Below are 16,884 nucleotides of genomic sequence, written 5' to 3'. Positions count from 1 at the left end.
CAATAGCAGCCACAAATTTGCATACTTTTTATATATAATTTTATTATTTTCATTATACTTAATTCAGTTTTATTATTATTAATTCATGACACTGGAATGAACTGATATTTGTTTTGACCCTGTACTGACCTCTATCCTATATGCTACAGTTATTCCCATAGAATATATATGGGGTTGTTTGTTATAGTTCACTCAATTATTTTTACGGGTTATATGATATTTCAGTGCTTTTCAAACCCTTTCTTACGTAAAGACCAATTTTTATTGCTTTTTTAAAGGTTTCAATGCCCACGTTCATGCTTGAAAAAAAAAATTGAAGCCTGCACCAGGTTATAGAAAAATGTGGCAAAAGAAAGCTCAGAAGGCAAATTGTGGAAATTGTATGAATCACAAATATGCCTATGTTTAACCCTGCCTTTCTCCAATTTCATTCTCAAATTCATGGGATTTTTTTTTCCACTTAATTATAAAGAAATTTATTTTATTTGGGGGAAATGGATTTCCATTGGATAAGACAATTAAGTTAAATTTAAGATTTGTTTTGTAACAGCAGATACACTGTTTATTTACTATTTGAGCCTGCAGCTCACTTAACAGAGCTCCGGCTCTGACCAGTGAGTTTAGGATGTCTGGTGGAGAAGCACTGATATATTTCTGTTAGGGGGCATGCTGTCTATAATCCCTCCAAAATTTACATATATCCTTGCATGTATACAAACTTAATAAAGATCCCAAACCCCTTTATCTCCCCCACACCCTAAAGTTCTTACCAGATACGCCAACAGAATTTTTGATAAGTAATTAATTTCTTGCTTGCTATTGAGAATTCTCTATGTCACTAATCTTTAAATCAAACGATTTGTTTCTTGTTCCATGTCAGTAGTATTTCTGTCCTTATATTTCAAAGGGCGATTTCCCTGGTAGGTTTCTTGCCTTTGCTATACAATAATACTCTGTATGACATTGTGCAAGAATTTATGTCCTTTAAAGACAATCGCATCATGTTGTAGTATTTCAAATTCAAAATCACAATTCAAGCTACTGTGTTGTCGTAATTGCCAACCTGTAGTTTGGATAGAAATTGCCCAAGAGTTACAGACTAATAAGCAGTCATTCATCTTCCACACTTTCTCTCTCTCTCTGGACCCATCTCTCTCTGTTTCTTTCCCTCTCTCTTGAGACCTCTTTATCTATCTCTGTCTGTTTGTCAGTCTGTTTTTTCTATCTATAGATCTATCTCTTGTATTTTTGAAAGAAAATCACGAATATGAATGGGCATGATATTAACTAAATCTCTGAAAGATTTCAGATATTTTCATAGAATTGCATTTATAAATATTTTACTAAGGTTTTGTTTATTTTTATTTTTGAATGTGTAAAAGTGAAAGTGAATAACATCCTTAAAAAATGTTTCTGAACTAGATTGATATATTTTGGTTAATTCAAAATAGCTATTGCAATAGGAATATTAACTGTTGTGGTATCAATATACTAATTTTTAGAAGCTTCTCCATACATATTTTTTCTTTACACTTTCCTCCTGTATTAATGTAGTTGATGCATACTTCTTTTCATCATCGACTCATTCATACACTTGCTGAAAGTTTATGTGTTAAATTTATATTCTGACTTTGCCATGGACCTTCCACTTGAAAGGACTTAACAACTAAAGCAATGAGAATTCCTAAATTATTTAGAGAAGGAAGGGGAGGTCTTTTGATCTGATACAGAGAACTCAAACAGATATATTCATGTTTGACTTTTGATTTCTTTTTCAAAACCTAGATAAAAAAATTTCCAGTATTCAAATTTTCTATTATATAGAGATCCTTCACCAAAAACGGTCTAAAATTTCGCAAAGAAATATGCGGGCAAATTTCTCTCCCACCTCCTGGATCCCAGTAAACAGCATTATGCATATCCAGTCGAGCCGCGTAGGCCAGCGCTGAATAATTGCATGCATGCACTTTAGTACTAGCGCGCGCAACATATGTCAACTTATCCTGTGAGGCTTTGCGAATTTCGGCCTGTCCGCTGCAACCGATAAATGGCACACCGTATTGTGAGTCCACCGTATTGCCAAGGGTATTGATGATATTTTGACCTGAGTTTGCCCTGAGTAATGACCCTTATTCACAATGGCTTGATAAATTCAACAATGGTTTGAATGGTATGCGGAACATTGATATAATTACCATTATAAGAAAACAAAAATTATTGTAGCAAACAGGGGAGGTTAGGAATCAAGGTTACTAGCTTGTCTAGCTTGGCTCCTAGCTGACCAGGCTCCCTATTGTGATGACAACAACCCTAGCTTGCATCTATACAGGCTGTGAAGGGGGGAACCCTGTTTTAGTCCCAGGAACAAGTGGCTTCGGCCCCTGGTTATAATTGGGTTGGGTTGACTGCCCTTTCCATCTAATTACTATTGTCACATTATTTAATTATGGTTTATTATGTGGCAGTCATAAATTTTTTCCCACTTTTCATCATTTTATAATGGCAACATCAGGCCCAAAGAAAAATCTATTAAAAAAAACTATATTTACATACCCTACCTAAAATTCCAGTTAATGTAAGAACATACTGCATAACAGAGTTCAGCTACAGATTTTTAAACCAAACTTCAGATCACAAGCCATGGTTTTCAGGATACATGTCAGTGAATTGCATTGTTTCTATAAGAACCTCATACTGCTAAAGATAATAATTTTCGATCATCCAAACATACTTACTAGTTGAATCCCTTCTTCTTAGATTCAAACAAGTTTTATCAATCATCATCACCAATGGTTGTATTATTCCTGTTTATGATATCAGGTTCAGCTAGTGGTATAGCTACAGGTAGCGTAGGAAGCGCTCCATCTCCTTCCAACCCTGATCAACCTCCTCCTGATAACCTAGCAACCAAGAACATGCTTGTACTCAGCGGAGGAGAGGGATATATTGACTTCAGAATTGGTGAGTATCGGGACAAATGGCTATTCAACCCCAAAAAATAATAGCCCTCTGAAGTTTTCAAAGATCTTCTTTTTGATACAAAGTATATGTCAGATAACAGCAGTAATATTACCTTGTTTTTCCCCATTAATTATACCATAGAAATATGAATATTGTTTGCGATTGTAAAACCAATAAAACTCATAAGTAAAATAAAAAAAAGTATACGTCAGATAAAGAGCCCACTTTCAGATCATGTTTACCCTTGTGAGTATGTGTACCCTTCAGATATTAAATGGTTTATTATTAAGTTATTGTGAGAAGGTGAATGGAATTGGCCACCATTGCATTAATCTTTAGCCTGTTTAACAGTATATGTGATTACCAATCATGTTGCCATTAAGGCAAAGATTATGTAATGCTGTCATAATTGTGCTGTTAACATGTAACTTTCATGGCAGTTTTGACTTGATTAAGGGCAAGTTGAGTGATATTGTTATGTTAGACAATATAATAAGAAAAGTTTTTAACAATGGTAAAGATAATGAAATAAATGAATTAATTAAAAGGAGACCACAGATGCCATGTAAGGATATATGACCCAAAGTAGGAGCATAAGCAGAAGAGGATGAAATGGAAGGAATGTCATTTTAAAAGAGGGAAGAACTCTTCTAAAGGTGATTGTTGGGGGTGAGAGACAGAAGAGGGAGTGGAGAAGTAAAATGAGAAGGAGGAGAGGAGGTGAAGAGGAACTAAGAGCAAGATAAGGGAGGGTGATGATGAAGATTGTAAGGAGATTGAAGAGTTGAAAGTAAAGAAGGAGTGAGAAGGAATGAGAAGATGATGAAAAATAAGAATAGAAGGTATAAAAGGAAAAGAGAAGGAATAGGAAGTATATATATGATTTTTCTTCTCATCTATAGTACCATTAATATTATCAATATCATCATTTTTTTTCATCTCTCCAAAGGTGATGGTGATGATGAGGATGAAGGATCTGGTAACTATGGCGATGTACTCACAAACTCTTCTCGGTCAGCACGCAGTGAGAGAAGTCATCTCATCGTCTGGCAGATAGCTGGACAAACAGATTAGCCCCATCATGTGTCCAAATATTGCCAATGTGTATTTTTTCCCTCTCCTCTCAAGGTATCGTCCTTGTGCATCTCACTTGTATCCTGTTTGTCTCCCTCTATGGCAAATCACGTCAGATTTCTCCTTGAAAGTCGGCTTACTATTGTTGACGCCTGTGTTAACGAACTTAATTTCCACTTAAGGGTACTAAAGTACATGTGTAAAAGGGTTAATATGTATTTGCAAGTTAATCAACAGTAGCTTGCTTTATATATGGATAACATTGCTCTGCTGCTTTTTGACAAGAATATGTGGTAATTTTTTTCTTTTAACTGGTTTGAATTTTTAAAGAAGACCAATAAATGAATATTTGTCACCCTGCATTAAACAATTTGACATTATAGCTGAAGTTTATATATTAAACAAAATTTTAATGTAAAAATCTAGATGAATAGCAACATTAATAATATAATATGGAAATCTATCCAATGAATATAACATTATTGACAAATTTGCAATGCACAGGGTTTTTTAGAATGAAGAATATATTTATATTTTGTGATTCACTATTGGATTTTGACAATAATTGCAATGATACAAATGAAATGTGATAGTTCAGTTACTGTTCCATAAATGCTTTTATTAGATGAATTTTACTGTTCTCCCCCTTTTTTTTAAACCTGAATACTCAGTTAAAGCTTACAATGCCAGTTTTTACATCTCTGCAGCTGTCTGCTAAAATGCTTCTGTTGAGAATATTTGTAATATAAAAAGTGAATGAGGAAATATCTGCTTTTAAGGACAAAAAATGTTTGAATGAGTTGTAAAATATAAATTCACCACTCACAGCAGCTGTACTAAAATATTTATTAGGAAAGCTGGTTACCTTAAATGTAAAACATACATGCGATAGTCACAAGAGCTATATTTCAATATTGGTTGAAATTTATTCCTACAAAAAAGTTATCTTTTTAATGCACATTAGGTCCAATTGTCTATCATATACAATTTCTTTCACTGTGAAAATAATATTGCACTGCAAAATATCCCCTCTATACTGTATGAGAAAATAGTTCAACAAGACTACGCATTTTCTTCATATTTGTGATTCAGATGTTTTATCTGAATCTCATGCAAGAGTGATTATTTTAATTGGACATATTTGAGAAAGTAGACTTGAGACATTTACAGAACTCACAAATAAACATGACAGTTTTTGATATCCACAGTAGCTGCAACTTTTTAAAACTTCTTTGTTTTTAAATACTGTACCCGAGGTAACAATCATAGCCATGATGATGCAATGTGAATTCTAACTTGCTATCCTTTCGCTTCAAAAAGACTGTTGATGAGTACCTATAATATGAGCAAATCATTCCGTCTTTTTGTACATATATATATTTGTGTATATAAATAGTGTTGTACAAACACTCAATCAATCGGTAAATATCACTATGTTAACGTGTGTCCTTGTCTGTGATAATGTCAAATCAATATTTATGTAAAGTATACCATTGGGAGAGTGATGTGCTAAATCCTCACTGTGCTTATTCAATTGAGAAAAATAATGGTAGTTGCAGCATCGTGTGTGCTGCTATCATTATAAATGCTAACTGGCAATTTCATAAGATAATCGAACATGTTTGCATGTGACCCTTGTTTTCCCTCATTTTACCTCACTTCTTGAAATTCTTGTGCCATGATGATTTTTACGACTTGCACATTTTGATATGAACTCAGAAAGCATAGATGAATCATGATTGATCATTTCAAGGTCTGACATTCATATGCTTTTCACACTGCACTTTTTTTCCTTAACCCCGGGAAATTGGTGGGGCTAAGGGGGGGTCTTAGCCCCACCAATTTCCTGGGGTTAAGCTTAGCCCACTTCGTTTTCACACTACGTTTTAGCAAAGTGGGCTAGCACGGTAAATAGTACGGTACTATCTGGCCCTGCAAAAAAGCAGGGTTAGCCGGCTTATTGTGGTGCTAGCACCACAATTGCGGTGCTAAGAGAATGCAGTGTGAAACGAACAGGGCTAAGGAAAGTGGGGCTAAGCATTTAGCCAATCACGGAAGTCGAATTGCACGTTAATCACGCTCTGTATGGTAAAATCATCAATATTCATGAGCTGAGGGATAGTCCGGGGTTAATGCATTATCTCCGGCTGAGCAGATAGTATGGGATTAAGAAAGACAGTGTGAATCGAAAAAAAGATAGTATGGGGTTAAGGATAGTATGGGGTTAAGGAAATGCAGTGTGAAAAGCATATCAGGGGGATAGACATAGACTGACTTATTTCATGGAATTGCCATAATGTGAACAACCTCAATTTATGGGTAAACTTTGTGTGCCAATGTGCAGAAGTAGAAATCCTAATTTCAGTACATATTCGCAGTGATGATAACATGGTGAGCAGTTTGTGCTATATTTGCATGATGCATTCACATTTAAGCATTCAAGATGGTTTAGACGGACTGGGTGAGGAGCATATGTTTCAGTTTGGCTTTTTGGCTCATCATTTCTTGTATTTGGAAATATTCTTTATCAACATAACCACCGTTTTTTGTTGAAGTAATTTGAGTAATAAGCAGACAACGAAAGACTTCTCTATATCTGATTGGATGAAAAATATTGAATGAGTAAACCGATATGGCTATCATAACTTTACATCCAATGAGACAGTCTCCTTCCTGATATAGCATATTGGCTTCATATTTTGAGATAGAGAGTTGTGGATTATCTAGTTGTTAAAAACAATCATTCCCGCTGAATTTGAGATTCAGGGTCTTGCCTCACCATTGATGAAATGTGTATGTTAATGATGCAGGATACTCATACCAATACTCTGTGTGTATTGCTGCGTATACTGAAATGCAACCATTCACCAATCATTAATTTGATAAATCCAGTTGAATTGTCTTATTTTATTTCATTGTCTATGGTGATAAGTTTGGTATTGTATGTTATAATCACCTAATTTGGAGTTTCTGAAATGTTTATAACATTAGAACAAATTGATTCCCAATTTCTGCTCATTTCCACCATTCGATACACAATTTACACTTCAAATAAGCAACATTAGAATGATACACTGAGAAAGCTTATAATGATAATACCACAAAAAAACACAATTGACATGGTATTTGATATTTGTTCTGCTTTGGAAGTTTTAAGGAACATATTTGTCCAAGCCTTTTTAAATCCATTTGATTCAGCAATATGTTTCAGGTAGCAATGCATCATTTTCATTTCATGTTTTTCTACAGTGTATTCACTATCGTCTTTTTTTGTAGAGCATATTATCTCTTTTATTTGATATCTTTCTTCTTTTCACCGCCATCCTTGTGTTTTTATCTCTTTCATACCAATCCCTTACTCTCCCCCCCCCCTTCTCTCTCTCTCTCTCCCTCTCTCTCTCTCTATCTATCTATCTCTTGCTGTCTATTTCTTGGTCCTACTACTTCTACCATTATTCACTAATGATAAAAATTACAAAATATTGTAACATCTATCTCCCTATAGCAATATCTTTGTTTTCACTTTTACCTGTGATTTTTTTTATTATTGAATGTTCATCATTCCCTTAGTGTTATATTCCACTTTTTATGTAAGTCACATATTTCAGTCAGATAAGTCATTAGCACGGCCATTTTTAGCATCAATTCTCCTAGATATATTATATGTAAAGTCTATATCAAATGAAATATGCTTTACTTAAAATTATGTATATACAGTTAAACAAATTGTAAATAACTATTAACATTTGTAATATATTCTTTTTTTTGGTATTGTACAAGATTTATGTTCATGCTCAAAATAGTTCACAAAAAATAGGATTAATTTGCAAAGAAGAATAGAAAAAATAATATCAATACTATTGAATTGCATGTGATTTTTCTTGTAACATACATAGTGCCCATGAATTGCCATAGTTGAGTAAATACATAAATGTGGGTTTTTTTTCTAAAAACAATACATGTGATAATAAGAAAGTTTGTATTATGACTTAATGCCATCACTACAAGTTTAACCTGTTTTCGTTATTTGCATACCAATGGATAATGGATTAATAGAGTTTTATTTATTAACACCACTTCTTATTATTTTGTTTATTTGGGTTTCTTGAAGACTAATTAATTCCATATGGATTCTGTATCGTCATAGTGATAACTGTTATTTCTAAACTACTTACCTTGTAATCCCCATGGCATTTTAATGTGTCATATACAGACAAATGATGCCTTTTATATTTCATAGACTGTTCAAACATATTTTAGCTACTCTGAATTCATAAGATTTTACCAGTTTACCGTAGGTCCGTGATTTTGCTCAATCATTTTTATTTTTTTTAACTCAAAACTTTATTAAAGCTGTCATAGATACATTGTAAAAAACAATGTTTGATGATAAAATGACACACAGAAAATATTTCAATTTTACCTAACATCATTGAATGTCTTGTGTTCCTATTTGGAAGGTTGCATCTATAATAGACAATTTATTTTTTAAATTACCGGGTCTCAATCGAATTGCTCTTTATCCTTTGAATATTTGTCATTGCATTCTGAACAGCAACATGTAGACAATTCTACTTCCTAGGAGTCTAGACATGATGTGTAATGACTATCTGAAAGCTTGCCAGAGGATTGCTTGTCATAGCAGCAAGCATTGTATACAAAACTGGTTCCTAAGATCGTAAGCCCATTCATTAATGATATTTCTGGTTCTTACATAAAATGTCAACATGTTATGTTACACCATGATTATCCTACAGTTCTAGTTCACTTGGAAGGAATCCATATCAATAAAGAAATTTGATTAAATTATGACTGCCCTTAATGAAGAATCATGATCCATTGGGTTTTTATAATGTGTATAGTAATAGGGTTAGGACACAGTACCAATATAAAACCTGCAAAAAAAAAACACCCCCAAATTATTGTTGGAAGCTATACATACATTTTATGCAACCATTGGCAGTTTTAGCTAACTAAAATAGATCCGCTGATCATGTGTCCACACCATAAACACATGAATGAATTGAGCTATTCAAGATGTATAATACTGGGTTGATGCAATATTTATAAAAACCCAGGTGATGATTTTATTCAGTGGTAGATGTATGTTGTGATTGTCTATTATGATTAACATGTTCAGAGAAAACAAAATGACAGTATGCTGTGTTAAATAAAATTTTAATTTTGCTTCAACAAAAATTACTAACTGGAGAGTTACTTCATTTTGTGTGTGGAGATTTTCTTTTGTATTAGTGTTATGATGTTTGACAATGATGATGGGGGTGATGGTGGAGGTGACCAGTCTAGTGATCATGACGATTGTGGTGGTAATGATAATAATAATAATAATGCAGTTCTTGTATAGCACATCACATTATGTCATAACATCCCTTTGCGCTTCCAAAGGACTTGGATATTATTACCCTGGCTTTAGCACCGCAGCCTTTTACAGCACGGTGGCATTTCAAGAAATAAATTCCTGCCAGGTACCCATTCACCTCACCTGGGTTGAGTGCAGCACAATGTGGATAAATTTCTTGCTGAAGGAAATTGCGCCATGGCTGGGATGATGGTGATGGTGATTATGATGAAAGTGGTGGTGGTCGTAGTGGGAGGCGCGATAGCTCAGTCGGTAGAGCGGGGGACTCGTATTCCGGTGACCCGGGTTCGATTCCCACTTGGTGCGCTAGTGCCCTTTGGTAAGGCATTAATCCTCAGTACCAGGTCCTTCGGAGGGGACCTTAAGCCGTCGGTCCTCTGGTTGCTTGCTTACAAGCATTCATGCTTTCTTAGCAATCAGGTAAAAAAAAAAAATCACCACCAATGATGATGATGATGATGATGATAAAGGTGGTAATAATAATGTTGATGATGAGAGTGGCAGGGATGAGATGATAGGCAGGGAAGATAGAGGTGTTGATGATGGTGGTGGTGGTGGTAATGATGATGATTAAGATGATGTTGATAAATTTGATTGTGATGGTGGTGATGGTAATGATTGTGTTAGTGGTAGTTGTGATGATAGTGTTGAACCCTCGGAGATGGAATTATTGAAGGTGTATAGCATAGCACCGTTAGAGGGCGCTATTCCATTTACATACAATGACGGCGCCGTATCGTGATGTCGCTATTAGTTCTTTTCAGATAAATACAATAAAAGAAAAAGCCCCATGCAGTTTCATTTAAAACATTGCACAATTTTTTGTTAGATACATATTTTTTTCACAAGGACAAGAAGAAAGGCAAAGGAAGGACAAACAAAAGAAGAAGAAGGTAGAGAGAAGACGAAGGAGACGAAGAAGGGAAGTAAGAACGAGGAGGAGGAAAAGAAGAGTGTGCCTATAATCTCCCTATACTAGGATGCTGTCAATCAAAATGTAATATTGTTGAGGTCCTATGGTGTAACGGTTAGCACTCGAGACTCTGAATCTCGTGATCCGAGTTCAAATCTCGGTGGGACCTTCCGTGAACATCTTTTCGTTCCTATGTGACTTTGTTTTATTCACTTATTTACTTGATTTAACTATTCAATGCATGGTGCTTCGATCTTCTCTAATTTTGATCTTTTTTGTAGGTGTTTAAATAACTTGGGGGCGGGACTTTAAAAAGCATGAATACATGGATTCATATTTCTGTTGATTCACAATAATAAACAACTCCGTTGTTTATTTTTTTTATCTTTTTCTAAAGTTTATAAGTAGAAACAGGTTTGTGAAACATTATAATGACTCTCATGAGTAGACAGGAAAAAAATAACGAAATAAACAGAAAAGCAATATAAGAATTAACAAAGGAGAAAACAAACAAAGAAAGGAAGGAAGAATTAATAAATAAAGCTATGAAGAAAAACGGGGAAAGTGAGACCGAAAGGGTAAAGGAGCAAAGGGAACAAGAAGAAATAGAGGAGAGAATAAGAAAAATGAAAGAAAGAATTAATATAATTTTTTTTTAATGGAAACTTGAATACTCTCATGGATGTAAAAGGATGGACGATATGCAATAAGCTTCCTATTTCTAAGAAAGTACAAAAGAATACACCGAAGCTCTGCATGCATCCTTTGGTGATGTCGCCAGTTTCAGGCGGAAACTGAAAAGTGATTTAGTGTTAAAAATAGATAACTGGGATATTTCCATTTTATTTGATCATAAAGCATGGATATCAAACACAAATAATATATCAAAGGTTTATTGTGCTCTGATATTGGGCGAAATATCAATGGTAACAGTTTCAAAATGTGATAAATCCTAAAAATCTGACATTTTAATATCACCATTTTACGAATTTCCACAAGCTTTCACACTGTAAAAACATTATGATTAGTTTGTCGGGATATACTCCTTTGTGATGATTTATGTGTCAGAACTGCGGCCATATGCGGCCACACTGTAAAAAAAAAATTAGTAGAAATTACTTAATAAAATTGTGGCAAAAAATTGCCTTAATTTTTTCAAGTATTTATGACTTTGGCAGTTTTAAGTAAAATTTACTTATTTTCTTTGCTTCCATTTTACTCAAAAGATTTAGTTACAATAACTTAATTCAATTAAGTAAAACAATCACTAAAATATTTGAAAATATAAAATGGGGGAGTGGATGGACTTTCGTGATTCGAAAGTCCGCTCCCCCATCGTCCCACTTTTGGTGGCATCATTTTCATTTTATACATGTTTTATCCAAATATTAGACTTTGTGAATTGTCACTTACCTGTACATGTATAGGTACTGACATTGATATTTATACGCGATCGTTTCATTCTTACAAATAAAACAGTGAGAATAATTTTCTGCTAAATGACTATTTAATGTTGCCTTTTCTTTGATTCAACAAAAGAATACAATAGTTAGCACACCCTTATCCAAAACAATTTCAAACACAAATAGAAATGACAGTTATTAAAAAAAAAAACATTTACTTGCTCTAATGAATATTCATGCATTATTTAAATATGGCGTTAATTGAAAATATAAGTACATTCAACATGATTTTATAAGTAATAATCATCTTTGCCTAATTGAGTTAGATTTACTCAATCAAAGCAAGCTATCAATACGTGAATTTTCTTAAATGTATATTGAACCCAAATAAATCAAGTAAATCAAGTAAATTAAAAAACAACGAAAAATAATTACAAATTGTAAATTCTACTTAAATACATTAAGTGTTAACTACTGATTCAATGTTTTTTTTTTACAGTGCAGTGGAGTAATTCCAAATCATATTTCAAGAAATATTGCAACATTTTTGCTTTTCCGTGTAAAAGTAAGCAATGTGTCTACTCATCTTACCCGAACAGAGGGAGTGGGCAGTAATTATCATTACAAATTAAAGCATGTTTTCTTTTGAAATTCGCCTGTAAAGTCTGTAGTTATCTACAATCTGCAAAAAAATAGTATGCAATGAAACACACTTTAGTCATTGCGGCATCAAAGTGGCTATAAAGGGAATGTGAACTCCTTGATACTTTTGCACGGAGAAGGTAAAGTTCAGTGGATGATAAAAATCACTTGACTGCTTGGGTCTACTTGAGATTAAAGAATCATTTTTATATAAAAACATAAATCTTCTATTTCAAGAAAAGATACATGTGTAACAAAAATGAAAAAAAAATCATGAATAGAAATTAAAATTAAAAAAGGGGGAATTATAGCGACAAAAACAACAACAATCTAACTTAGAATGGTTCCCCCTAAACATATGCTAAAAGCGCGAATTGAATTTCAATACTCACTTAACAACACTGAATTAAAGAAAAAAAAACATGTGAACTATATAAAGTAAAGAGATAAAGGTCCCACCGAGATTTGAACTCGGATCGCGAGATTCAGAGTCTCGAGTGCTAACCATTACACCATGGGACCTTAGTTGAAGAATATACATGGGTGCTCGTTTTCAGTTTTGTGTGGTTTGTTGTATATATTTTAATGGCGGCTATCTGACATAGCTTGAATAGCATGATTTATTCTCTAATTACAAACTATAATCTTTAATAATTTTCAAGGCATGTTTTAAAGAAACAAAATAGGAAAGAAAGATCTAAAAGGGAGGGGAAGTGGAAAAATAAAGGAAGAAGAAATGAGAAAGAAGGAAAGAGGAGTGGAGGAATGAAGGAAGTAAATAAAAAAAGAGAGAAAGAAAAAAAAGTAAGTTCAAAAAATTATTACTAATCTTGAAAAGAAAAAAATCATATGCACTATGGGTAAAATAATTATGAGGTATAGGTCTCACCGAGATTTGAACTCGGATCGCGAGATTCAGAGTCTCGAGTGCTAACCATTACACCATGGGACCTCACATATTTTGGCAATGTAAATCAGTAGTTGTATTAAACATTGTTTTCCTGGTAACATTCGCCTCTGTATTAATGACGACTATCTGAAATAGCCTATATGGACCATCATATTGATGGATTTTGTAACGAAAGTTATTCCCGACAACTTGGGAGCCTGGATATAGCAACTTTTTTAAGCAAGACCCTTTTTTCGGACATTTCAGGGTTCTGACAAACTTATAAACCCTTTTAAATGGATCACGTGCATTTCTGTCGCTCCTTCTCCTTTCTGGTGATATATCTGATTCAGAATAATCAATTTTAGCGCATTTTTTATTGAATGACACTTTCTCAAAATAAGATCTTGTAGATTCCTCGTTCGCTCCACTCACTCGTAATACCTTGCATGTGATTTGTTTTTGGAGACGGTTTCAGAAAGCATTCTTGCAGTTGTTATGACTCATTCCATCCCGCTGATTTATCGTTTTATATTTTCTTATTGTCCAAGCCCCCTTTCAGCCCCTATAAACAGGGGCGGCGATCCGGGGGGGGGGGGTGGAGCAGTGAAAAGTGCTCAAGAAAAAAATGCCCCGCCCCCCCTCGCGAACGTGTACTATGACCTTTTCACCTGAGGAGGACCCGTTTTAGATGTTACCAATTAAGTGCACTTTCTTGTATAAGTGCCAAATTTACCAAAATTGCCCCCTCTCGTACGTGTTCTGTTCCCTTTTCACCTGAGAAGGACACGTTTTATGTGTTAGCAAATGCCATTTCTCGTATCAGTGCCATTTTTTTAAACCAAAACAAGCCCCCTTACAACGAACGTGTTCTGTGCCCCTTTCACCTGAGAAGGACCCGTTTTTTGATGTGTGAGCAAGTGCCCCCTTGCCTTCTTGTAAGTGCCCTTTCTCGAATCAGTGCCCCCTTTTACCCAAGAAAAGTGCCCATCATGTACGTGTTCTGTGCCCTTTTCATCCGAGAAGGACCGGTTTTATCTGTTAACGAGTGCCTTAATTGCCTTCTCATAATAGGTGCATGCTCTTTATATCAGATAAGTTGTCCTTAAAAACCAATCTTTTCGTGCCTGATGAGCGCTTAATTTTGCAAGTGTATCCTTTGATCTCATAATCCCTTTCAAAATATGATTTGCCCCTTTCGCTACTTCTTTTTCTTTTGATAATGAAATTCATCCCTTTTAACCTCGAATTAATGCCCTATTTTAATATGCCCTTATTTACTTTTGATAAATGCCCCTTTTCTTTTCGAGTTTGTTCAAATTGTTCACTCTGTTAATGTTCAGATGGCGTCCATTTTCCTTAGGAACAAGTGCTCCTATTATATGATTCTGGAAAAACACATTTTGAATTGATGAATTTAACATAAGACACATCCATTGCCCCCCCCCCTAAAAAAAATAGCGTCTGTTTCAAAATAATTAAATTATGTATTGAGTGATTTGCCCATTCATTCATTACTCTGCCACCCGTCCTGAACCATTTTATTTGGAATTCGGTTTTATATATATATATATATATATATATATGTGTGTGAAGTTATACATGTACTACAGTTATACATGTACTACTAAAAGGGTAGATAGCTCTGGGGAACCTTGATTTAAGCTACGCCTACCATTGTTCTCTTCATCCATTTCTTTCACACAATATATATATATATATATATATATATATATATATATATATATATATATACATATACATGTATATTCATCTATATGCTGATTTGAAACATAAAAAAATCGGATGTAAAATAACAAAGTTGTAATAAAAATAAAACAGTTAATTGCAAACGAGGGAGTCGATGATGTCACTCATTCACTATTTCCCTTTTTTGGGGGGCATATGTAAATTTTAACAGATTTGACACTTGTAATGGCACTAGAATTGATTGAACCATAAAATGTTAAAACAATGGTAATTACACATGTTCTGTGAAGAATAAAACTCTGTTTGACTTGACAATCCGGATAAGAAAAAGATATCTAATATTTCATATAATAAAATACAAAAGAATTAGTGAGTGTGCGATCTCATCGGGCCCCTCATTTAAAGGTGGAATCCATCCTTGGTCATTAATTAATGTTGTGTTGGAAAGAAGAAAATTAAATAAAACGGAATGGTGATAGTTTGAAGGAAATCGGACAAGCAATAAGAAAGGTATGACTGTTTTAAAACTATGTAGATTTCAAATTGGCAGCTGGGTAAGTAAATTATGAGCAAGGACCATGCATTTTCCCATAGACCGGTGCCTAATTACCAAGGATTTGTGGTTTTCTCTTAATTCCCCTTTCCTCTGGGGCAGTATACAACTCAGGTAGTATATTGTTTTATGTCCTCATGAAAGAAAAATACAGTTTGAAATAAAACTTTCGAAAAAATGCAATTTTAGCCATTTTATGTATTGGAGTACATGGAAGAGTAGTCCTTGCCTATTTGAAGTCTCCATGAGTATAGTGATTACCAATATTTACAACTTTTTAAAAATCATAATTTTGTTATTGTTTGTCCGATATTGTTCAAACTTTCACCTATCAGCTTGTCTGGTCTTTCTTTTACCTCTAAAAACAAGTTTGTATTTGCATGGGTTGGATTCCCCTTTAATACCGACCTGGGGCCCGTTTCATAAAAAGTAACGACTATATTGTATTTGTAACTTTGTTATGCCAAATACCATTACAACTATTGTAACTTTGTTATTATGCCAAATACCATGGCAACGGGGCTCAGCAGCCAATCAAAATCAAGGTTACCATGGTAGTTGCCATAATGGCAAAGTAACAACAGTTGTAACTCTTTATGAAACAGGCCCCATATGATGTATATATAGGCCTACAACTTTTCTTTGTGAAGTTAAACGAAAAAATATAATGTCATAACTCTCTTATTCTATACATTCGGTATTTTCTCAGTGTTATGTTCGTTTGATTTTTTTCTCTTTTTATTTAAATCAACCTTTTGTGGGAGTGGGGGGTAAACTTTCTCTATTAACAAAATCAATGGGGAAATGGGAAATGGTGAGATAGAAATCGTGGCCCTGAGAAGCGGGGATGCTGGAGCGCTGAAGCACCCCTAAGATTTTCCTGGGGGTGCTGCGTGTGTTATTTTCCTTAGGCATTACCCCCTGAATTGTGGTAGGCCGGTGGGAAAGTTAAGAAATATAACCAAAATGACCCTTTTTGTTAAATTTCTCGAGATCAAATTGACCTTCATTTTGTAGTGGAAGCCTTTTTCTTTTTCTTTCTTTCTTTTTTTTTCCTGTCAAACTTCTTGGTACCATAATGACCTCCATTTTGTAGCGAAACTTTTTTGGGGGTCAAATTTCTCGGTACCAAAAATGCCCTCCATTTTTGAGTGAACGCCTAATGGCTTTTTCTTTTGCTTGTAAAATTTACATCAGTAGCCCCTGTTAACAAAAAATCATTCTCAGGGCCTAGATAGAAAGCCGTGATTTTGAAGTGAGATTGCCGATGAAACGAGATAATTGATTTGTTTGACTAATATATAAAACTTTCTTGATAGATTTTTAAATTATTTTTTTGTATACTAAATTTTTCAAGAG

The 16,884-nt window shown here is 34.2% G+C and overlaps 1 protein-coding gene and 3 non-coding genes across 4 annotated transcripts in view; 2 read left to right on the top strand and 2 right to left on the bottom strand.

Annotated features, from left to right (window-relative positions):
* Positions 1–5,461, top strand: part of LOC129261028 (C-Jun-amino-terminal kinase-interacting protein 4-like) — a 55,636-nt gene extending 50,175 nt beyond the window's left edge. Inside the window, exons 25-26 of the mRNA XM_064114564.1 lie at positions 2,821–2,961; positions 3,911–5,461. Coding sequence (XP_063970634.1) covers positions 2,821–2,961; positions 3,911–4,035 — 266 coding nt within the window. The 3' untranslated portion in view covers positions 4,036–5,461. The remainder of the gene's footprint in view (positions 1–2,820; positions 2,962–3,910) is intronic.
* Positions 5,462–10,425: 4,964 nt separating this feature from the next.
* TRNAQ-CUG (transfer RNA glutamine (anticodon CUG)) lies at positions 10,426–10,497 on the top strand. Its single transcript has one exon. It is a non-coding gene; the product is annotated as a tRNA-Gln (tRNA).
* A 2,326-nt stretch (positions 10,498–12,823) lies between these two features.
* Positions 12,824–12,895, bottom strand: TRNAQ-CUG (transfer RNA glutamine (anticodon CUG)). The gene has a single exon. It is a non-coding gene; the product is annotated as a tRNA-Gln (tRNA).
* Positions 12,896–13,253: 358 nt separating this feature from the next.
* Positions 13,254–13,325, bottom strand: TRNAQ-CUG (transfer RNA glutamine (anticodon CUG)). The gene has a single exon. It is a non-coding gene; the product is annotated as a tRNA-Gln (tRNA).
* Between the last annotated feature and the right edge of the window lie 3,559 nt (positions 13,326–16,884).

Source organism: Lytechinus pictus, unplaced genomic scaffold (assembly GCF_037042905.1).
Source record: "Lytechinus pictus isolate F3 Inbred unplaced genomic scaffold, Lp3.0 scaffold_19, whole genome shotgun sequence".
Classification (NCBI taxonomy): domain Eukaryota; kingdom Metazoa; phylum Echinodermata; class Echinoidea; order Temnopleuroida; family Toxopneustidae; genus Lytechinus; species Lytechinus pictus.
The sequence above is the reverse complement of the archived record's forward strand: the minus strand, read 5'-3'. Positions and strand labels throughout refer to the sequence as shown.